Here is a 23,843-nt window from a genome sequence, read left to right as displayed (position 1 = left end):
AACTTTGGGGGATGAAGTACGTGAAAGGGTACAGCACGGAAGAAAGGTTGTTGGTACACTGAAAGCAGTGATGAGAAATAGGGAGGTGAGTATGGAAGTTAAGAAGTCACTGCATGATGGTATTGTGATCCCTACCCTGACGTATGGAAGCGAGGCGTGGACATGGCAAGAGGGGAACAAGTCAAGAGTGAGAGCAGTGGAAATGAGTTACTTGAGAGGAGCATGTGGAGTAACGTGGAGGGACAGGTTGACGAATGAAGAAGTGAAGGAACGTTGTGGAGTAGATGTGGATGTGGTTGAGAAGATCAGGAGAAATACACTGAGGTGGTTTGGACATGTGGAGAGAATGGAGAATGAAAGACTGACTAAGAGGGTGTATGTAGGTGAGGTGGAGGGAGGGAGAGGGAGGGGTAGACCGAGGATGAGGTGGAGGGATGGAGTTGAGAGGTATATGAGGGAGGGGGGGGTGAGTTGGGGGGAGGGGAGTCAAATGGTGGGTGACAGAGTGACTTGGAGGCGTTTTGTCTGCGGCCACCCTTTGCGGGATTAGGGCGTCAGGCTATAGATAGATAGATAGATAGACTGAAGGTACATCAAGTCCTCTTTTTCTGGTGGTTTCCCTCACATGTTGCGTTAAGAAAAACTCTTGTACGAGATCCAAGAGCTTTTGGTCCCAACAGCTTTCTTGGCTATTTATATCTAGAGTATTCCAATTTATATTTGTATTGAAGTCCCCAGTTAGTATAATTCTTTCCGATTTCTCTTCCATTTTATGTAGCAATGATCTTATACTCTGAATTGTACTCTCTGCCAGGTCCTCATATTCATCTCTTTCCCATGTGTTTGATCTGGGTGGCATGTACAAATTGGCTACAATTACTTTACCTTCAGATGTGTCGATCTCTACTGCAATCAGTTCTGCTTGTGATGGTATATCTAGGTTTATTTCCTTGACTTTTAGATTTTTCTTAGTTAATATTTTAATTCCTCCTCCTTTTTTTAAATTTCTGTCTCTTCTCCATATATTGTATTCCTCTAAGTTTAGTATGTCATTGGATATCCTTGGTGTTAATTTTGTCTCAGTTAGGCATATTATTTGTGGTTCATTTTCTCTGACATAATCATTCATCTCCAGTAATTTAGATACCATTCCATCCACATTTGAGTACATCAACTTTATCATCTTGTTTATATACTTGTCATGACATGGTTCTACTACCTTCCTCCTTTTTCTTCCACCCTGTTTGTGTACCACTTTCGTACCTGCAATCCTATTACTTTGTAAAAAAAATTTCTTCTTCTCCTCTTCTGATCTTCCCTCATTTTTTGTTTTTGCTTCCTCCCTTTTCTCTTTCAGTAATTCCAGTTCCTCTTGTGTTAGGCATCTTTTTATCCATACATTTTTGAATTCCTCTTTTTCCATAAGATTCTTTGCATTTTTTAGTATCTCTTCCACAGTGTTTACACTCTGGAAAGTCACCTTTAGAGGTCTTGTCTTGATTTTCTCGTATTTCCCTAACCTTTTGTGTTCCTCTATGTCTTTACTACAGATTTCCTCTGATACTTCTTTCAGTAAGCTCATTACATTTGCCATCTCCTTTTTGTCTCTAGTGATCTTGTTTTTAACTTCTTCCTCTTCTATACCAGTGATTACTATTGATTTATTTATTTCTACTGAATCTCTGACTAACTTTGGATTGCTTTGGATTATTCTTTTCACTTCCTTTTTAATGCTTTTTTCCTCCACCCTTGTTTCTAAGTCTTTCTTTACTTTCACCATTTCAGCATACGTGGTTTCTACATCATTTTTGTAGCTTTGCACAGCTTCATTCACCTGTGTTATCTTCTCCTCAATATCACTGCTCTGGTCCATAAGACTGCTTGCTTGCCTAATTGTCTCTGTGTTATTTTTGAACTCTTCCATTACGCTCTCGTGACTGACTACTGTACTTGCCATTTCACTCACTTTCTTCCTAAGCGTACTCAATTCCACTGTTAGTTCACTGATGGTTGTGTCTTTCTTACTGGCCTCCCTTCCTAGTTTTTCTATCTCTTCCTTTTGCAAGTGCATTTGCTTCTTTATTTCATCAATTTCATTTTTGAAAGCCATTGAGTACACCGCTTCCCGTCCGATCAGCGAAGTTAAGCAACGTTGGGTCTGGTTAGTACTTGGATGGGTGACCGCCTGGGAACACCAGATGCTGTTGGCATCCCTACGTGTCAAGTGGGGTTGGTGGAGGATTAGTGCCCCTCCCTGTAAAACAATTAACTCTAAGCCCTTGACCACCCCGTTTGGGATACATGGCGTCTGGCAATGGATGGATGGATGGTACACGTTCAACCAGTCTATTGTGAGTCTCCACTTCAACCAGTTCTTGGTAGAAATCATCATTTTGCTTTTTACTTTTATCCCTTTTCTTTTCCAAATTTGTTTTACTGAAGTATGTATCCATTTTGTAATACTAAATGAACATAGTAGGTACTTACAGAGTATGTACACTTTGCCCATGTTGCTGTAGTATAAACAAACCCAGCTGACTCAACGCATCGTGGTTCTTTGTTCTGTTTGAACCAGTCTTATTTAAACTTATTATTTCTTTTCCTTTTAATAATGAAAAATCATTTAGTCTAACCTGGTACAAAGCTTGACTCATTCAAAGATACTAATTTAGGTAATGCCTCTGGCCGTGTTGGTCTGGTACGGAGCGCCAGTAACGGACGTCTACCTCCGATGACTCCCTGTGTGTGTGTGTGTGTGTGTGTGTGTGTGTGTGTGTGTGTGTGTGTGTGTGTGTGTGTGTGCGCTAATACTGTATACATCTATATTGCATATACTGTATATAAAATGACTCTTTTTAAAAATTTTCAAATAATTTATCACCATATTGTCCTAATATTGGAAATATGTCAGAGAGAGAGAGAGAGAGAGAGAGAGAGATTTCACTCTGAGGTGTTCATTTCAATTTTTAAATTAAATATCCTATTCCAAAACTGCTTCCAGTACCTAATTACTGCATCATTATGCAAATACTTGTTCTAAAAGTGAAAGAGCCATCACTCCTCCCCTGGAACTGTATACATAATTGGTAAAAAATAAATAAATAAATAAATAATAAAGACTAAATGACTCACCTGTACTGAGAGGTCTGTGCCAGGGAAAGGCGAGTCACCAAGGCCAGTACATGTAGCAACGGAAGAGGAAGTGGTGCATGATGGAGCCTGGTGCTGGAAGATCATGAGTGCTGTGCGGGAGGGCAGGAGGCTCGGGTACTGGGGCTCGGGCAGGGTGCGAATGGTCATTAGGTGAAGCGGGCAGGGGAGAGGTCGAGTTATGAGGTGTGCTGCAGAGTTCAACTGATCAGCATTGAGTCCTTCATTTATGAGCTGAGTGACAGGGTAGTTAAGGCCATTAGCAAGGTGGTGGGCAGCCAGGGAAAGGCGTGCCAATGGTTCAGGCCCTCGAGTTTCCTCCAGCAAAAGCCAGTATCGGCCAACAGTGCGTTTCTGATCTGTGACCCCCTCACCCATACCTCGTGCATCATCATAGAAAGTTCTCCTTTCTACCATGACCTCTAACCATCCCTGCTGCCAGGCAGCCGCCCCAGCCGCATGATCTGTCACTAGAGTTAGTCTCCGACCTGGCCCATTATCTTCAATCATGGCTGCTGAAGTGATGGGGAAGTAGTTACCCTGGATACCAATGCGCTGAACTCGAACACGTTTCTGCATATGCAGTCCACTCTGATCGGTGTAAAAAGTTGGTTCTGCCCCATTGTCAATGTCAGTCATGACGCGCATAAACATCTCTGTCTCTCTGAAGTGAGGAGGAAAGCCTGGAGTTTCTGTACTGTTATACCTGCCTCCAAGATTGTACACATTTTCCATATATATTGCAGAGGCAAGAGGCTGGTGAGCAACATGTAGAATACGAGTTGTATGCATCAATACAGATCCAAACATAACACTGAGTTCAGAAGCCACAGGGCCAGAGTGAATGAACAGCTGAGGCTTTGCACCCGCTAATACATCTTCTTCTGGCTCTCGTGCATTGGGGTCTGGTTTAAAAAGATATGCTCCAGATTTGAACTGAGCAGAAGGGTAAGCAGCATAGCGAACAGCAGTTTGGGTGACGCGCCCACTAAGCTTATCTGTGGTGGAGCGTAACATTCCTGTTGTGCCATCAAATAACAGCTTGAGGTGATCACTCTCAAGCTGGATGTCTCCTGGAAGGACATCACGTGTTTCAAAAGGTGGGGAGTAATTCTCGTCTGGTGCTGGGGCATAGCTGTTGGAGTAAACTGATGCACGAAGATCAGGATTTGGCCTGGGTGTATGATGAATACTGTAAGTTATGACACTAAGTGCAGGAAGATCAGCCACAAATAACAACTCAAACTGTGATGACAATATAGCCATTCCATTTCCAGTGTCATTCCACACAGGGTTTATCTGAGCTGGTACTGTGTGGCCATGCTCATCAGTGACTCGAATGTCAAGGGTGGACACCAAAACCTTGACAACTTCATAGCGGCGCTGACCTAAAGAATTGAACAACACTACAAGGCGTGGCTGATCCCTGGGCACTGAGAGCGGCAGTTTGCGGGGCAAGCGCTCGTATGTTGAGCGTTCAAAGTCTGGGTTCAGGTGATGAAAGGGAGCAGCACGTTTGTCTAGGGATGCCATAGCTGCTGAAGTAAGCAGCAGAGCCTCTGCTGCCTCTCCAGCCAAATCAAGAGTATCATGTAAACCTTCATGTAATTTGATGGCATAATCATGCATGACATAAGCCTTGGAGGTGCCAGTAATGGCATCATGATGCTGGAATAGGGCTAAATTTCTGCGTGCTCTTACCAATTTATCATAATCCTTGTCAAGCAGTTGCACTACTCTCTGTCGGCCCTCCTGTACAGCCCACGCGTATGCCCAACTGTATAATATCTCAGCTGAACGTAATGATGCTTCCAGCTGTCGATCCAGGACTTTCCAATATGGACGCGTACTGTAATATCCACTCCAGTAGGCCGGCCGGCCTTCACTAAATATGTCACTATATACGAAGAAGTCTCCTTGCAAGCTTGGGTAGTCCCTCATTCGGCTCTGCACCTCTGAGAAATAGTCTCGTAATGTTCCAAACTGGACAGTGGCATGGTACTTTGGATCACTGTTTATGTGTGTGAGGAGACGGTGGTAGCTGGTGTACTGCTGGTCCCACTCAGAGGCATGGTCATAACGGAAGTCATCTCCTATTGGCACTAGGACCACATTGTGAGGATAAAGGGAGCCTGTGCGTCCATACTGTTCCAGCAAAAGTTCAGCCTTCTTCTTCACATTGTGGTCATCAATTGGCACTGATTTTATTGTGTACTCTGTGTACTCCCCAGGAACCTGTGGACAATAATTACCATTAGATAGGCAGGTCATATTATATATATATACAAAAGCACAGAAATTTATATGATAACAAGTATACTATACTCATACATTTTCATTTTTATTAAAAGTACAATGTGTACGAGAGCACACTGAAAAACATTCAGATACAAGTATAGTGCAGATGTGGAGTGCACTAACAGCAAAGAAAAAAATATAATAACAAGTCAAACTATAACAAGAAACACTATATATACTGTACTACAATATCTATTTTTTATGTGGTAAAAATTAAATAAGCTACTTTCAAAGGTAATGGGTGGCTACCAACAACTCTGGGAAGTACTACCATGAGAGGAGACTGTCAGCTTGGTAACCAGCCACACATTCATCACTCTTTGGATGGAAACAGCCACTACTGTACTACGAAGACAAAGTTCGAGCTAAGACTCTAACACTGGTACATGTTTTATTACATATCACAGATTTCTTTTTTCCCCCCTGCTCCCAGCTACTCTGGGAACTTATTAGTGTTTTGGGATTTGGTTTAGTTTCTGTCCATGGAAAACATCAGCTGTGCCATGGCTACCCTATATATGGGTTTTCTTAAAAGGAAACATGCCATAATTTTCAGTTATGTATATATGAAAGTCCTGTGGATTCTCCTATTTCAATTCACTGGCAAAAACTCAGGGAGTTTTGGAGGGACCAGTATTTGACCAGGGTCCCAACCAAATGAGCAGGTTTGTATGGCTATGTGGAATGTGAGAGGTGTAAGTATGGAGAGTAAGAGGGTGGACGTGGGGAATGTGTTTCACCTGTGGATTGCGAGCCACAGCTCAGGCTATGCTAACCTTCCAATGGCCATGCATCACCGCTAACTACTCCATCCCTATGCAGAGTTACGCATGGCGCTATGCAAAGATGGAGAGAGAGGGTGATTTTTTTTTTTTTTCACCAGATGATGCCCTGGATCTTTGTATTTAAGTTTATGATAAACAAAAACTAAAAAAAAATTTTCTTCTTCATTTTTTCACTACACCCCCTACGTAAACTTACACATGACGCTACGCAAAGATGGAGAGAGAGAGAGAGAGAGAGAGAGAGAATTTTTTTTTTTTTTCCCACCAGATGATGTCCCGGATGCTTATCTTCAAATTTATAATAAACAAAAACAATTTTTTTCTTTTTTTTTGCACACCACAGGGTGGGATAAAAAAGGTAATTGCGCAATCCACGGGTTAAGATTGCTAGGTAAGCTGTGATGACACTATGTAAAATGAAATGAAAGGGTGTGAAATAGAGGAGTGGGAAGGTGTGAAATGTGTCAAGTTTGAATGTGCATGGTAGATGCAAGGAAAGGGTTGCATTACTGATAAGTGATGAGCGGCAGAGGGATTGTATGATTACAAATGTGTCATCTCAAAGCTTTATGTCAAGTTCCAATCTGAGAAGGTGAAAGTGGCAGTGAATGATGCACATGCACCTTACGACCATAGGGGCGAGGCAAAAAAATATACGTTCTGGGACGAGCTGGATGAAGTAACAGGACACATGCCCAGGAGTTATACAGTGTTTGTGATGGGTGACATGAACAGGATAGCTGACAATGGTCCTGTAAATGATATAATGGATCATTACGGAATACCAGGGGAGAACGATAATGGAAGGCAACTGAAGGGGATGTGTCAAAAAAAGGAGTTAGTGCATATGGAGTTCACTTTAAATGTAATGATGCAAAAATAAATACATAGTACAGAGGGAATGGAGTCAGTGCTGAAAAGAGCCTGACTGATTATGTGCTTGTAGAGAGAATGAAGGTTAGGAGTGTTGGGCAGTGAGAGGTCAATGTGAAGGTCTATCTGATCATATAAATGAGGTATGCAAGGTTAAGATGGGAGGAGTGAGATGGAGAGAGACAGAGGAGCAGTCAGAGTTAAAGACTGAAAGTGGAGAAGCTGTGAAACATAAAATGTGGCTGATGAATACCAGACTTAAGCAGTGGAGGAGTTAGGGTCAAAGGAATGGGAGGAAAATGATCTGGACAAATGGAATGCATCTCAGGATGTTTTGTTAGGAATGCCAAAGCACTGTGTGGTGTCATGAGACTGGCAACTAAGAAGAAAGGTACAGAGTGGTGGTATGAAGTGGTTGAAAGAGCAGTGGAGTAAATGAGGTTGAAGTGGCAACTGAAGATGAAAAAGGGATAGACTTGGAAGGAAAATCAATGCAAGTTACTCTGAAAATAGGAAATTGTTCTGGAAAGGTGCTAAAAATGCAGAATTGAAAGTGGAAAGAAGTGTGAAAGTAGGAAAGATGGAAGTGAAAATACTAATCAATAAAAATGAAGTATGAAGTAGATGGAAAGAATATCTGAATGGCTGATGAATGGGAACAGTGAAAGCAGAGCAGCTGTAAACATGACTGATTTTGGTGGTGTGCAGAGGAGGAATGTACTGCAAGGAAACATGACACTGGAAGAGTGAAGAATGCTGTAAATTAAATGAAGAATGGGAAGGCAGCAGGTATTAATAAGGTGTATGAAGAGATGAGTAAGTGCTGAGGACACTGAAATATAATTTCAGAGATATGTACAAAAGCTTGGATGAGTGAAACTGTACCAGTAGAGTAAAAAAGGCTGTGACTGCACTCCTGTACAAGAATAAAGATGAGTGAAGTGAGTGCAAAAATTACTGTGGCATACATCTCTTGAGTGATGCAGGAAAGGTATGAGGAAGATTTTATCATAAAGTTAGGGATATATCAGAATGCCTGGTAAGTGATGAAGAGGGTGGCTTTTGGAGTGGTAAAGGATGTGTGAATCAAATATTTGCAATAAGACCAATCGTGGAGAGGGGTTATGAGACGGACTATAAGGTATTTATGACATTTATGGATCTGGCAAAAGCATGTAACTAAGTAAACAGGGAGGGGTTATAGAAGGTTTTGCATATGTATGGTGTATATCATTAACTGCTAAGTGCCATTAATAGCTGTTATGATGGCAGTGAAGCATGCGTAAGGGTAGGAGGGTATCTGAGCGAATGGTTCAAGATCAGTGCTGGTGTGAAACACGGGTTGTTTGATGTCCCCATGGATGTAAATATATATATATATATATATATATATATGTGGCAGCCGTGGCTCAGTGGGTTAGAGCGCTCCGCTCTGGCTGAAGGGTCGGAGGATCGAATCCACCCAAGGGTCATTGGTAGACATCAGGAAGGGCATCCGGTCATAAAATGCTACATGCTCCAGTCCAAAAGTCCTCTACCCAGAGGCAACGCCTTAGCCCTTCGGGGATACCTGGCGTAAAACCAAATTATTATTTATTTATATATATATATATATATATATATATATATATGTATCCATCCATCCATCATCCAATCCTACATTGTCCCATGAGGAGCATAGGAGCCCGGGGCTAGGAAGTTGGTCCTGACATTTAAGATGAGAATGACCAGCCTCACTCCTCCCTGAGTGGCATTACATGAGCAATCAACCCCAACTACCCCTTGGATATAAACCTACCCAGGCTCAAGCCGACTGGAGCACAATAACTACCCACTAAACCACCAGGCGCCAAAATTTGGTTATATGGTTACCACCCAGCATAGTACAGTAGAAGTCCGATTTTTTGGCATCTATGGGACCAGGCAAGTGCCGAAAAATCAAAATTGCCGAATTATCAAAAACCCTACCCACTCAGTACCTTATATGTTTCGGTGAACACTATCATCACTACTCATATCATTACAAATGTGTTTGGAGAGAGAACTGTATACTGTTTGATACTGTACAACACTGTAATGAATACAGTACTATACATGAATATGAAAAATAAAGAAATTAGTGAACATACTGTATATAAATGTAATGGTACAGTAGGCCTACAAGTTCACATGCACTTACCTAAACTTACAGTAGGTTCCTTATTTACATATGTAATGGTACAGTAGGCCTGCAAGTTCACATGCACTTACCTAAACTTATAGTAGGTTCCTTATTTACATATTCTTGCTAACACCAGTTAACTTTCCACTCGTGGAGGCCATTTTCAAAGCACGCAGATGTTTATACTGTTCACAACACACGGGTGGTCCACTCAGGTGTTACAAAGCTCCTGTCTGATGTTACGGTGCTTACAGCACACTCGGATATAAATCTCAGATATATTTCGGTACGAAGTTCACAAAGCACACAGAAGAATCGAGAGAAGTCGGCAGCAGCACGGCAACAACTCGGAAGAATGGCGAAACAGATTCTCTTTCCCATGCTAGACTCACTACATGATTGTCCTCTCTTTATGCTATGGGAGAAAGAGCTAGCCTCTGAGCTTCATGGCAGTGGTAGACTCGTTCCATCACTTCCACTATCTCACTCACTAAGGTGGGTAAAGGCGGGTAGCTAGCTGGCGAGCCTCATGGAGAATTTCAAGACTGACGAAAAAAATAGGAAAATCTGCCGAACGATCAGAGATTTTCGTAAATGGGACTGTTTCTCAAAACTGCCGAAATGTCAGATTTGCCAGGGAATTGGATGCTGAAGAATTGGACTTTTACTGTAAATGGTTTCCTGGTGTTCAGGGAACCATCTGGCTTATCACTCAGCGTAGAGTCACCCATAGGCAGAAGGAAGAGGAAAGAATGAAGGAAAGAATGACAGAAGAGGGAGTGTAAAGTCACCTGTAGGCAGAAGGACAAGGAAATAATGAAGGAAAGAAAGACAGAAGAGGATGAAAGGAAAGAAGGATGGAGGAGAGGAAAGGGCAGACACACACCCAACAGCAGCACTACATCAAGTGAGTGGATGGTGAGTGCCCCCACTTACCACTTTTATATATATACTGTGTATATATATATATATATATATATATATACAAGAGTAACAGTGGAGATGGGACTGCTGAGGAATGTATGTGGAGTACAGAGGGTGGATAGGATACAAAATAATGTGATTCGTGAAAGATGTAGAGTAAGGAAGTCAATGGACACCAGAATCTAAGAGAGTGTACCGAGATGGTATGGTCACGTAGAGAGAATGGATAACAACAGGGTGGTAAAAAAGGTATATCTGAGTGAATCTGAAGGAGGAAGGAGGCGAGGTAGGCCAAGGAGAAGGTGGAGAGATATGGTGGATGAGTGTGTGAGGAAGAGAGGTTTGGAAGTCGGTGAGGCTAGGGAACTGACAAGAGATCGAACTGGCTGGATGAATGTTGTGAGAAGTGCATGATCAGGGATCTGGCACCCCTTTTTAATGTGGCAGCATCCGGACTGACTGTATTGGATACATTTATGTGAAGCTACAAAACTCGGTGTATATTTTTTGGCATATCCGATAAAGCCAAGATTTGGGGGGCTTGAATGATGAGTGAATGGAAGCGTGACCAATTGGATTGGGCAAATTTGGGCTGTCTGGACATTGCTACTCATCACCCAGCCCTAGGGTGGGAATGGAGGTCTGGATGATGATATATATACATATATATATGTGGTACAGTGGTAAAGTGTGCTTTTTCGTACACTGAAGAACGAGGGTTCGCGCCCTGTCAGGGTATTAAACTTTGGGAGCGTTCTTCTAGCCACGTACTGCTTGGCGGACATCAGGAGTTCTGTCGTTGAATCAGCGTTGCATACTATAAAGTATGCTTGCACCCAGTTGGCTTGCGCAGGCTGATTGCACTTGGCTGACAGACTACACACATATCCAAAGCCACTACAACACCACAATTACACTTACAAGCACTTCTCAACCAACATACAATCTCTACCAGACAGCATACGCCACTTGGTAGAGATACAGTGGCTATATCATCCCCACTTCGGTAGGGATAGGCTGGTCCTGCAGTGGACACTCAAATGGCTGATGAGATGAGATGAGAGAGAGATATATACTGTGTATATATATATATATATATATATATATATATACATCCATCCATCCATCATCAAATCGCATGTCGCCCCATAATAAGCGTAGGAACCCGGGGCTAAGCAAGAAGGTCCTGACATTTAAGATGTGGGTGACCAGCCTTACTCATCCCTGAGTGGCATTACATAAGCAATAAACCCCAACAATCCCTTGGATATAAACATACACAGGCTCAATCCGTTTGGAGCACCTTAATTACCCACTAAACCACCAGGTGCCATAATCTGGTTTTATGGTTACCACCCAGCATAGTAAATGGCTTCCTTGGCTTATCACTTGGGTTATCACCCATAGGCAGAAGAACAAGGAAAGAATGAAGGAATGAAAGACAGAAGAGGGAGTGTAAAGTCACCCATAGGGCAGAAAAAAGAGGAAAGAGCAAAGGAGAGAAAGACAGAAAAGGAAGGATACGTTGTGGGGACTGAGTGCGAAAAAAAGTTGCAACGTGCATCATACGTTGAGAGTATGGGGCGGGTTAAACTCCTTATTCCACTCTTTATGGGCTGGTAGGCTAAAAGGAGTACTGTACATAAGGTAACATTTAGGGGAGGTATCAGTGGTGACCTGGAAGATGCAGTGACCTTGTATCCTATGTTACTGGGTGAATAACCCACCACAAGCTCAAAGGCCAATGCTATGGAGAAGAACACCAAGGCTAAGCACCTCATGGCATCTGCCCAAACCTTTACCTTCTACTTTATCCGACAATGAGCCTATAATGTAATAACCCTAGTCTAATAACTCCTTGTATATTAACTTATGCCAGTGGATAACAGCATTTCTGTTGTTGCTTCCAAGCGTGTCAGACCCTAAACAATTCTAGACTAAAAATTTCAGAACTGAATGACTGAAAATTTCATGACAACTTGGTGTGGGGGTGCACAAGATTTTACAAGGGGCTTGGCAGTGAAGGGTTAAATATATTATCCTAATATTACTGATATTCTTATTATTACAATGGCCAACATCCAAACCTGGAATTTCATAAATAGGCATCCATCCATCATCCAATCCTGTGTCACCCCATGAGGAACATAGGAGCCTGGGGTTAGGCAAGTTGGTCCTGACATTTAAGATGAGAGTGACCAGCCTCACTCATCCCTGAGTGGCATTACGTGAGCAATAAACCCCAACAAACCCTTGTATATAAACCCACACCGGCTCAATCTGATTGGAGCACCTTAATTACCCACTGAACCACCAGATGCCATAATTTGGTTATATGGTTACCACCCAGCATAGTAAATGGTTTCCTGGTGTACAGGAAACCATCTGGCTTGTCACTCAGTGTAGAGTCACTCATAGGCAAAAGGAAGAGGAAAGAATGAAGGAGAGAGAGAGATACAAGTGAGAGTGTAAAGTCACCAACAGGCAGAAGGAGGAGTAAAGAATGAAGGAAATACAAAAGAGGAATTATTCTATCATATACTGTAAACAGTACCGGTAATTAATGTTTAACATCTGACATACTTTCAGATACAATGAACAAAACTGTCCATAAAATATTCTTCTTTTATGGGATGGGATCTTGTAGCACTACATAGAAACTTCTGTATGTACCACATCCTCACCTTCCTGAAATCATATCCAAGGCAAATCTGAGGATGAGGACCACATGAGTGCTTGATGGAGTATATATCATACGGCCGGTTGTGGCAGAGGATATCACTGTTTCCTTCTGCATCCCATACTTGTCGCCACATGAAGTCCCCCAGCTGTTGTTCTGCCAGCCACTGTTTCCATGCATAGTGTATGCGCTGTATCACTGTAGCACGCAGGCCAGACTCGTGCAGAAGGTATGGAACAGCTGCACCGTGGCCAAATGGGTCCACAGACCATCCACTCTCTGGCCGCACACCCAGCACATTGGACAACCACTGGTGACCTGAGGGTTAACCAACTGTTAGCTTTACTATCCTAAGAATGGCTTACTTAAGGCACTTGTTCTTCATACTGATGTGACCCACTCCTCTGCAGAGCAGAGGATACCTCTCAGCTGAATAAAATCATCTAGCTGTAACCAAATTAAAAATACCTGGGAAATGTCATGCTTTACAATGGTTTTAAGTGCTACAGTATCACTTCTGTCAATAAATAATGGAATGCTACAACAACATTCAATAATTTAAACAATGGCAGAATGAAAATATGATGTCATGCTGTTATTGATGCTGCTGATCATCATCCGCCGCCGCCGCTGCCGCCACCACCACCACCACACCACCACCACCATCATCATCAATTTACATCTAATTACAGTAGATGAGTAGATGAGTTATTTGAGAGGAGCCTGTGGAGTCACATGGAGAGACAGACTGACAAATAAGGATGTGAAGGAGCATTGTGGTGTGTATGTGGATGTGATAGGAAGCATTAGGAGAAACACACTGAGGTGGTTTGGCCATGCGGAGAGGATGGAGCGTGAGAGACTGAAGAGAAGAGTGTATGTGAGTGAGGTGGAGGGGAGAGAGGGAGTGGAAGGCCAAGGATGAGATGGAGGGATGGAGTGGAGAGGTATATGAGAGAGGGGGGTGTGAACTGGGAGCAGGGCAGTGAAATGGCAGGGGGGCAGGGTGACGTGGAGACTATTTGTTTGTGGCCACCCTATATAAGGGATTAGGCGTCTGGCAATAGACAGATAGATAGATAGCTTGATTTACTGAACACCGATTTAGCGGAAGCCCAAGATAACGGAATTACTTTATCCCGATATATTTTTGCCCAATTTAAAGAGAAATTTCTGTTAAAACGAGTATAACTGCATTATGGAATTTCTGTTCCAAAAAACACCAAATTACTGCAAAAGTCCTGTAAACTGAGCACATCATCGAGCCCATATCGGAAACACTCCCCTCACCAACGTGTGTGGTATTGCCCCAAGCATGCAGTCTTCGTGCAATTCCCCAGCTGTAAACAACTGTGCAGCTTTGCCCTTGTATTGCAGCCTTGTCCCCCCCCCCCCAGTGAACCAAAGCTTTTATGAACCAGGCCTAAGGTTCAAGAAAAGAAGGAGAAAGTGAGACTTTCTCTTGGCCAGAAACTGGAAATAACTGAGCAGATGGAGCACCATCTCCGATGCTCCCCAGCCCCTCTGTCACCCTCGTACCACCTTGAGTGCTGATGGAGGGTGACTCGGACAGTGACTAAACCACACCCAGGCCTGACACAGGTTTTGGGGGACCAGTATGGTTGCCTGTGTCAGGCATATTTCTGCAACAATTGCAGAACTCCTACTTTTGGAGGTAAGCTTTACTGTAGTTTATTATCTTTATCTCTACTAAACTATTTGGTTCACTACTATCCTCACCTTATTCTTTATGCATGCACATTTTAATTCTAAGTTACTGTATGTATCATTGTTAACATGTACACAATAATGCATTTAAGTGGGGCTATTAACCCTTTAAACGCGGATCGTCGCGTTTGCGACGCTCAGCAAAAAGGACATAACGGCGGAGCGTCGTGTTTGCGATTCTAGTAAATTTTGAATAACCGCGGGCAGGCAGGCTCCAGCTGGTATTGTCTATCAGTACCGCGACCCTTTAGTTACTTTTAGCACACTTGACCTTTGTACCACTGACCTCCGTTGTTGCCAAGTATCATGTTTTTCCCCAGTCCGCCCCCTACCATGGCCCCTGCCAGCCTGGCTGTGATACATGGCAGCGCTCTGAGTGCTCAGAACTGTAAATCTATGCTCTCCTCTCACAAGCAGTTTATGCTAATAGGAAATACTTGTTTCCCCAGTTGTAACACTAGCTTTTTTTCTCACGGTTTGCCCCTGTTTAGCGTGAGTTTACCGCAGGCTTTCAAAGTGACATTATGGCGAGTTCTAGCTCTTCCGAGTCAGTGCAGGCGGCCGACAGGAACGAGAATAAAGTGATGGGCGTAAGGCAGAATAAAAAGCGCGCCGTGGTGATCTTTTGGGAAGTAATATGATTGAAAATAATGTAGTATACATGTTTTTAGCTGTGAAAATGGAAATGTTTGTTGAGTGACGGGAAGACCGCCGCCGCACTGCATGTTGGCCGTACGCTCCGTTGATTTAGCCTTATTTTCAGTGCTTATTGTACAAATACGGATTCCTAACTACCTTTACGTTGTAGTATAAAGTTTACTGTCACAGAATGAGGCTGTGGTAGAGGGGAAACCGGGTTGCTGGAGGTGTGAAAGTGAAGATTGGTTACCCAACTTTGCAAGTCTCCACAAGTCCTTGGGTAGTCCATGAAGGCTCAACACCTGTCTCTGGAGAAAGCTGAATGTAAGTACTATCTGCCATACCAAGTATAATGTTCTAGGGTTAATCTCTGATTTTTGGCGAATATTTTCCTACAGGTACTCAGACCGCGATACAACCCCGCCACTCGGGGGGACGCGACTGTTCACGGCCGCGTTTAAGGGGTTAATTATGGGTTGAGACTGCTGTGTGTAGCATTACGAGTTAGCATAGTCTGCTAGGCTTGAGTGTGCATTGTCAGGAACTTGGCTTGACAGCTGCATTCAAGGATTCAGCGGAAAGTACTCTTACATTAAGCCTTGGTCATGGAGCTCAACTTTGTGGAAAATTCGAGAAAACAGAGGAGGGGTTAGATGAATTAGTTCATTAAATCTGGCATCTACTGTACAGTATATTGAGTGTGTAAGACTCATACATATAAAAAGGAAAGCATAAAAGTAGGACTATCAACAGAATGCCATGTGAAATGGGGCACACATCCATACAGTCACCAATCATGCCTTTAAGGAAAATTTTATTACTGGATATTCAGTATATTTATAACCACTAAATAAAAGACCCTTGTTTCCCTCTGAATTCTTATTCTGTAGATAGTAACTTACACTCACAATTCAAGCCTGAAAAAAAAAAAAAAAAAAAAAAAAAAAAAAAAATGCATGCATAAAATGAAATAAAATAAAATACAAATAAAATACAAAAACTATATACAGTATAGGTATTTCTGGATGCAGAACCACTTAATAACAGACTCCTTACTATTCTCTGAAATCTTATAATACCACTCAGTTCTCCTATCTCATGAGTAAACTCTGGATATAAACAACTTATTTACTGAGTACTGTACTTAACTGAAACCTAATGTTAGTGCATGACAGAAAATTATCATCACTGAATATCCAAACAGTGCTCATCAATACCAGTAGCTATGTCACACTTCTGACACCTGCAGAAAATTAGTGTTCATAAATGAACTGTGTGTGTTTATCTACAATGAAAAATAAAGCAACTATTACTGAGCTGATTAAAAATTTTCACCACTGATTATTAAAAGATAATATACACAGAGTGAGTGGTAAAGACCCACTTGGTGGAGAGAAAAATTGTTACATGATGCAATCCGCACCTCCCCCTCTCTCTACCGCTGACCTAGACACATAGCAGCCTGCATTACTTCCTCTATAGTCTCAATAGAGAAAAGTACTGGTGCTTATCTCCAGGAAGAATCACCTTTTCCAGCAACAGAAACCTTTGTGGAGGCTACTGATGCTGATCTAGCAACTCCCTTAGAATCCTGCCTGCACTCCCATGGAATCATGTGTGATACTGGAAGAGTGTTGGTGGTGAGAAGGCAATTATTACTGGATCTACACAGACAAAAAGCAGCTCATGGGTTCAATCAGTTAAGCACCCTAGCCTTTACAGTGTGATTTGCACATCGAGTTTTCTTCATTAGGTTAAATAAGTGAAAGTGAATGTAGGATAAATGCTATCTGTATATTCAAGTAGTTTCTTTCTGCATAAATCACTGAAGTTTAATTGCTTTTGCTTACATATTCTGTTATGTTAATTACTGCTGGAGAGGGACACCTCATGTGGCACTCATTTAACTGTTTGATTCTGCATCCTGGTTATGCTGGTGTCCTTTGGCTTCTTTCCTATCCTCTGAAAGGGGGAGGATGGACTGCACATGGAGATCAACTTCTCCTTGCACCCTACCGGGTTCACATTCAGATGAACCTGGGGTTGCAACTGCAACTACTACTAATTATACTCTCTCATTACTCTAACTTGGCCTAAAATTCCCATCACTCCATCATGATCACTGAGTTGTAGTATTACAATTACACTAGAACATGACATTAATCATGAAGATGTGCTATGGAAAGGATGTAGAGCTGAAGTTCTGTCATTTATGCTACTATGAGGATGTAGTGTTGTAGAACTATCATTTCTGCCACTATGGTATGAGAAATAAGCTGCAGAAGAACGAAAATTTTTGTCAAGTTGTAGTAAAAACAATATAGGTTTTTGTTTACCAGTACAGTAACTCTATCTTTTGTTACTGCAACCATATACTACATGCAAATGAACTGTACAGTAAATTTTGTAAGTAACTGAACAATATAAAAAAACAGAATACTATCTATCTATCGATCTATCTATCTATAGCCCAACGCCCAAATCCCGCAAAGGGTGGCCGCAGACAAAACGCCTCCAAGTTGCTCTGTCACCCACCATTTGACTACCCTCCCCCCAACTCACTCCCCCCTCCCTCATATACCTCTCAACTCCATCCCTCCACCTCACCCTCAGTCTTCCCCTACCTCTCCCTCCCTCCACTTCACCTACATACACCCTCTTAGTCAGTCTTTCATTCTCCAATCTCTCCACATGTAACCACCTCAGTGTATTTCTCCTAATCTTCTCAACCACATCCACATCCACCCCACAACGTTCCTTCACTTCTTCATTTGTCAACCTGTCCCTCCATGTCACTCCACATGTTCCTCTCAAGTAACTCATTGCCACTGCTCTCACTCTTGACTTGTTCCCCTCTAGCAAGGTCTATGCCTCACTTCCATATGTAAGGGTAGCAATCACAATACTATCACGAAGTGACTTCTTAACTTCCGTACTCAACTCCCTATTTCTCATCACTGCTTTCAGTGAACCAACAACCTTCCTTCTCTGCTGTACCCTTTCAAGCACTTCATCCCCCAAAGTTCCATCCTTACTCATCACACTACCCAAGTACTTGAATGCACTCACATTCTCCATATTCTCACCATCCAACCTCCCTGTGCACTCTGTGACTTCATTCCTCTCAAACACTATAACTGTACTCGTTTACATTAACTTTCAGATTCTTCTTCCTACACACTATCCCAAATTCATTCACACACTGTCCCAAATACAGAATACAATTTCTAATATTCTACTGAACATTCAGAATTGCTCACTTGGAGCTTATGAGCGAACAAGAAGGAACTAACTTGCAGTAATTTATAGTGTGTGTGTGTGTGTGTGTGTGTGTGTGTGTGTGTGTGTGTGTGTGTGTGTATTTACCTAGTTGTGATATACAGGAAATGTGCTATGCTCGTGGGGTGCTGTCTCCAAGTCTGCTTTGAACTCGTTTAAGTTTTTGGACTGGATGTTCTCTTTGTCCAGGTTATTCCACAGTGTGTGTGTGTGTGTGTGTGTGTGTGTGTATTTACCTATTTGTAGTATACAGGAATAGAGCAATGCTCGTGTTGTCCTGTCTCAATATCCACATTTATCTAGTCTACTTTTACACACATGAATGTTTTTCTCCTGCACCACCTTCTTGTCGAAGTCATTCCAAATATTTATGTATTTACCTAATATACCTAGTTGTGATATACACGAAATGTGCTATGCTCGTGGGTTCCCGTCACTGTTTCTCAGTAAGTCAAATTTAGCTTTAAAATCGTTTACGTTTTTAGACTGGGCGATCTCTTTGTTCAAGCTATTCCATAAGTCTATACTTTTGTAAGGAAGGCTATATTTCTTCATATCCTTCAAGCAACTTGACTTTTTCAATTTCATTCCGTGTCCTCTTGTTGCTCTCTTAACCCATACAAACGGATCTTCTAGGTCAATTTTATCTACTCCTATCATCGTGCTAAACACTGCAATCATGTCTCCCCTCTTTCTCCTTTCCGCTAAGGAAGGCAAATCCAGCTTTTCCAGCCTCTCTCTCTCTGTATGACATATCTGCCAGACTGGGGACCATCTTGGTTGCTGTTCTTTGTATTCTCTTAATCTTGTTTGTCTTTCTTTTTGTGTGGGGACCACACTACCGCAGCATATTCTAGCCTGGGGCGGATCATGGCCATTATCAATTTTTTCATCATCTCCTCATCCATATGATGAAATCCTACTCTTATGTTAGTCAAGAGTTTATACGTCTCTCTAACTATCTTGTTAATGTGTGTGTGTGTGTGTGTGTGTGTGTGTGTGTGTGTGTGTGTGTGTGTGTGTGTTCTTACCTAATTGTATCTTTACAGGAATGAGTCAAGCTCGTACTGTCCCGTGTCTGAAACCATATTTATCGTACATATCCTTAAATCTGTGAATTGTTTTGGCACACACTATTTCATTCGGTAGTGCATTCCATTGATCAATTGCTCTGTTTGGGAAACTGAATTTCCTTACGTCTTTATCACCTCTCTTCTCATGCAGTTTTTTGCAGTGTCCTCTTGCTGATGCATCTCCATATGTTAAGTAATCATTTATGTCTATTTTCTCCTTCCCTGATATGCACTTATATAGCATTATCATGTCACCTCTTTTCCTTCTCTCCTGTAGTGTTGGTAGATTCAGTTTGTTTAGTCTTTCTTCGTAGCTTAGGTCCCTTAAGCTTGGTATCCATCTTGTAGCGGCCCTTTGAACTTTTTCAATCTTGTCTATATGCTTTTTGAGATGAGGACTCCAGACTACTGATGCATATTCCAGGGTTGGTCTAATGAATGATGTTATTATCCTTCTTAGCATGTCTTCATTTATGTATGTGAATGCTATTCTCATATTTGCAAGCAGTGTATACATGTTCCGTACCTTCTCGCTGATGTGGTCAGCCGGAGATAGTCTGTTATTGATAATCACACCTAAGTCTTTCTCTCTTTCTGATGTGTATAGGGTTTTACTTCCTAACTTATAATCCCAATCAGGTCTTTTTCCACTTTTACCAATCTTGATTACATGACACTTGTCCACATTGAATTCCATTTGCCATGTACTACTCCATTCATGAAGTTTATTTAATTCTTCTTGTAGCTCCCTACAAGAGTCTGTGCTAGTAATTCTCCTTTTTGTGTGTGTGTGTGTGTGTGTGTGTGTGTGTATTTACCTATTTGTAGTATACAGGAATTGAGCAATGCTCGTGTTGTCCTGTCTCCATATCCACATTTATCAAGTCTACCTTTACACACATGAATGTTTTTCTCATGCACCACCTCTTTGTCTAAGTCATTCCAAATATTTAAGTATTTACCTAATATACCTAATTGTGATATACGCGGAATGTACTATGCTTGTGGGTTTCCGTCGCTGTTTCTCAATAAGTCGAATTTAGCTTTAAACTCGTTTAAGTTTTTAGACTGGACGATCTCTTTGTCCAGGCTATTCCATAAGTCTATACTTCTGTAAGGAAAGCTATATTTCTTGATATCCTTCAAGCAGCTTGACTTTTTCAATTTCATTCCGTGTCCTCTTGTTGCTCTCTTATCCCATACAAACAGATCTTCTTTGTCAATTTTATCTACTCCCACCATGGTCCTGAACACCGCAATCATGTCTCCCCTCTTTCTCCTTTCCTCTAACGAAGGCAAATCCAGTTTTTCCAGCCTCTCTCTGTACGACAGGTCTGTCAGACTGGGGACCATCTTGGTTGCTGTTCTTTGTATTCTCTCAATCTTGTTTATATCTTTCTTTTTGTGTGGGGACCACACTACCGCTGCATATTCTAACCTGGGGCGGATCATGGCCACTATCAATTTTTTCATCATTTCCTCATCCATATAATGAAATGCTACTCTTATGTTAGTCAAGAGTTTATAAGTCTCTCCAACTATCTTGTTAATGTGCTTTTCTGGTGACAAACTATCTTGGACCAGCACTCCCAAATCTTTCTCTTCTCTCCTTTTTGTGATTAATTCATTACCCAAAAAATAATTCAGTGATGGTCTCCTGGTACTTTTACCCATTTCCATTATTTTACATTTCTTTACATTAAATTTCATTTCCCACGTCCGGCTCCAATTGTGTATCCTATCCAAATCCTCCTGCAGTATTTTACAATCCTCCTCAACCTCTATCTTCCTCAAGATCTTTACATCATCAGCAAACAGACTTGCATAACTGTTCACTCCATCTACCATATCATTTACGTAAATTAGGAACATTACTGGCGCCAACACTGAGCCATGAGGGACTCCACTTGTTACTTCTCTCCATCCAGACATCTTTTCCTTTATTACTGTCCTCATTTGTCTCTCTCAAAAAGTCTCTCATCCATTCCAGAAGTTTCCCCTTTAATCCTCCTATATATTCTAGTTTCCACATTAGTCTCTTATGAGGTACCTTGTCAAAGGCCTTCTCTAAGTCTAAGTACACACACATGCTAAAGTGTACACACTTGCAAATCATCCTGCTGGAGGTCCAAGACTGGTGGCTGGGTGGGTAGGATGGGTGGGTGGATGTATGGCCCCCCAGAGGACAAGGCAGGAGAGAGGCTTTCTACACAGGGTGAGTGAGTAGATGTATGGGTTGGTGACATACTTGGGGGAAAGAGGCTCAGGTGAAAATTTTGGCTTAAAAAAAAAAAAAAAAAAAAAAAAAAAAAAAAAAAATCCATGGGGAAAGTAAGACCATGGGAGATCACAGGTTCACTGGGAAAATAAGTTCATGGAGGGACAGAGGTCCATGAGGGAAAATATGCCCAAGAAGAAAAACAGGTCTGGGGATTCATTACTTCCCCATGGGGTGAAACAGATCCATGGGGGAAATCAGGTTGAAAGGGGAAACTGGATCCAAAGGGGAAACTGGGTTCATGAAAAAAATGGGTCCAAGGGATGAAAAGAGGTCCATCAGGGAAAACATGTGGGTGGGGGAATGACCCCTAGGGGTGTAGCCTGAAATGGGTTCATGTGCTGCTAATAATTAAAGGATAATAACTGCTGAATATATAAGTAACAATATAACAAGGTTGTGTAATTCTTACTTTTTGGGAGTTCAAAATAATCTTTAAATGCTACAATCACTACATTCTAGCTGTTCCTAGTGGCCTGTAATAACATGCAATCACTTTCTACGGATTGTACAAGGAAGTTAAAGCTCAAAGTATGGCATGGTCCAGCAAGATTACCTAACAACGTAACAGACCCCTGCTTCTCTTAGAATTCTTAAAATCAGTTACTACCACTCCGTCCTCACCTTCAATGAGTTGGTCCAACATGGCATAGAGGTGAACATTGGCCTCATCTGTCATGACCCATCCGCCCGTTGCAATCTCAACCCGTCCTGAGGACACCAGGTCCTTCAGTTGCTGTCTAAGGGTTGGGTGTGCCCTGCAAATATCAAATGTCTATATATCCCCTTCAGACAGCTGGAATCATTATCCATCCATCCACCATCCAATCCTATGTTGCCCCATAAGGAGCGTAGGAGCCCGGGGCTAGGCAAGTTGGTCCTGGGACTTAAGATGAGAGTTAAGGAATCATTATGACCACAGACATATATATCTATATAAATATATATATATATATATATATATATATATATATATATATATATATTTTTAGTTTTTTATTAGAAAGCAAAGTGTGGTTTGATACGGTTGACTGCTTCATAAGAAACAGTGATGAGGCTCTAAAAACCAAAGTATTCCTTTTGGTTTATCAAAAATTATGGTAAAGTACAGCAATTCCTTTAAAGGGAATGCTTCCTTAAAAATGCAAAGGGCTGCTGGAAAATATTTACTCATTTCCTCATAATAATTCCAAAACCCTTCTACTGCTAGGATATATCTCAACTGAATACAGTACAATCATCTAGGGTTATCCTGAGCAGCCAAAAAGTTAGTCAAAAGTGAGCAACACTGGCTACCAGGATTAGTGTTCATGTTAGCCTGAATAGAATATCTATCTGCATCCATGGCAATGAAAGGATATCATGTCTCCCAATTAGATAAAATAATCTGATGTTAGCCTGAATAAAGCACTTACTGCAAGTGTCTCCATATCTGTTAAATGAAAAAACAATTACTGTATATCTTTCCCTCATACTACATGCACATTTTTCCCTCAATACTCACTTCTTATTTCACACTTCCCTTTCTTCTCTCACACACCTGAACATCCTGTTATATATATATATATATATATATATATATATATATATATATATATACAGTATATGTGGTAGGTGGTGGCAACCATCATCCACTCACTTGATGTAGTGCTGCCTACTTCTTCCTTAGCCTTTATCATTCTTTTTCTGTGCCTGCGCTCCTCTCTTCCTATTTCTCCCATCTTTCCTGTCACTACTTAATGCTTTTCTTTCCATTACTGGTGGCTTTACATTGAGTGACAAGCCAAATGGTTTCCTATAAGCCAAAAAACCATTTACAACACTGGGTGGTAACCATATAGCCAAACCATACGTGCTCCCTACATGTCAAGTGGGTTGGTGGAGGGTTAGTGTCCCTCCCTGTAAAACGAATAACTCAGAGTCAAATGGCCACCCCATATGGGATTGTGGCGTCTGGCAATAGATAGATACATAG

General features: G+C 41.7%; 1 protein-coding gene and 1 pseudogene across 1 annotated transcript in view; one reads left to right on the top strand and one right to left on the bottom strand.

Annotated features, from left to right (window-relative positions):
- LOC145414666 (alpha-mannosidase 2-like) overlaps positions 1-23,416 on the bottom strand; it is a 64,655-nt gene extending 41,239 nt beyond the window's left edge. The window contains exons 1-4 of the mRNA XM_080284185.1: positions 23,409-23,416; positions 22,493-22,626; positions 12,876-13,189; positions 3,133-5,385 (exon numbers count right to left, since the gene is read on the bottom strand). Coding sequence (XP_080140311.1) covers positions 3,133-5,385; positions 12,876-13,189; positions 22,493-22,626; positions 23,409-23,416 — 2,709 coding nt within the window. The remainder of the gene's footprint in view (positions 1-3,132; positions 5,386-12,875; positions 13,190-22,492; positions 22,627-23,408) is intronic.
- Positions 2,093-2,210, top strand: LOC145414768 (5S ribosomal RNA; annotated as a pseudogene).
- Positions 23,417-23,843: the final 427 nt, after the last annotated feature.

Source organism: Coenobita brevimanus, chromosome 100 (genome assembly GCF_032717465.1).
Source record: "Coenobita brevimanus isolate Jiangsu-jjx chromosome 100, ASM3271746v2, whole genome shotgun sequence".
Taxonomy (NCBI): Eukaryota; Metazoa; Arthropoda; class Malacostraca; order Decapoda; family Coenobitidae; genus Coenobita; species Coenobita brevimanus.
The sequence above is the reverse complement of the archived record's forward strand: the minus strand, read 5'-3'. Positions and strand labels throughout refer to the sequence as shown.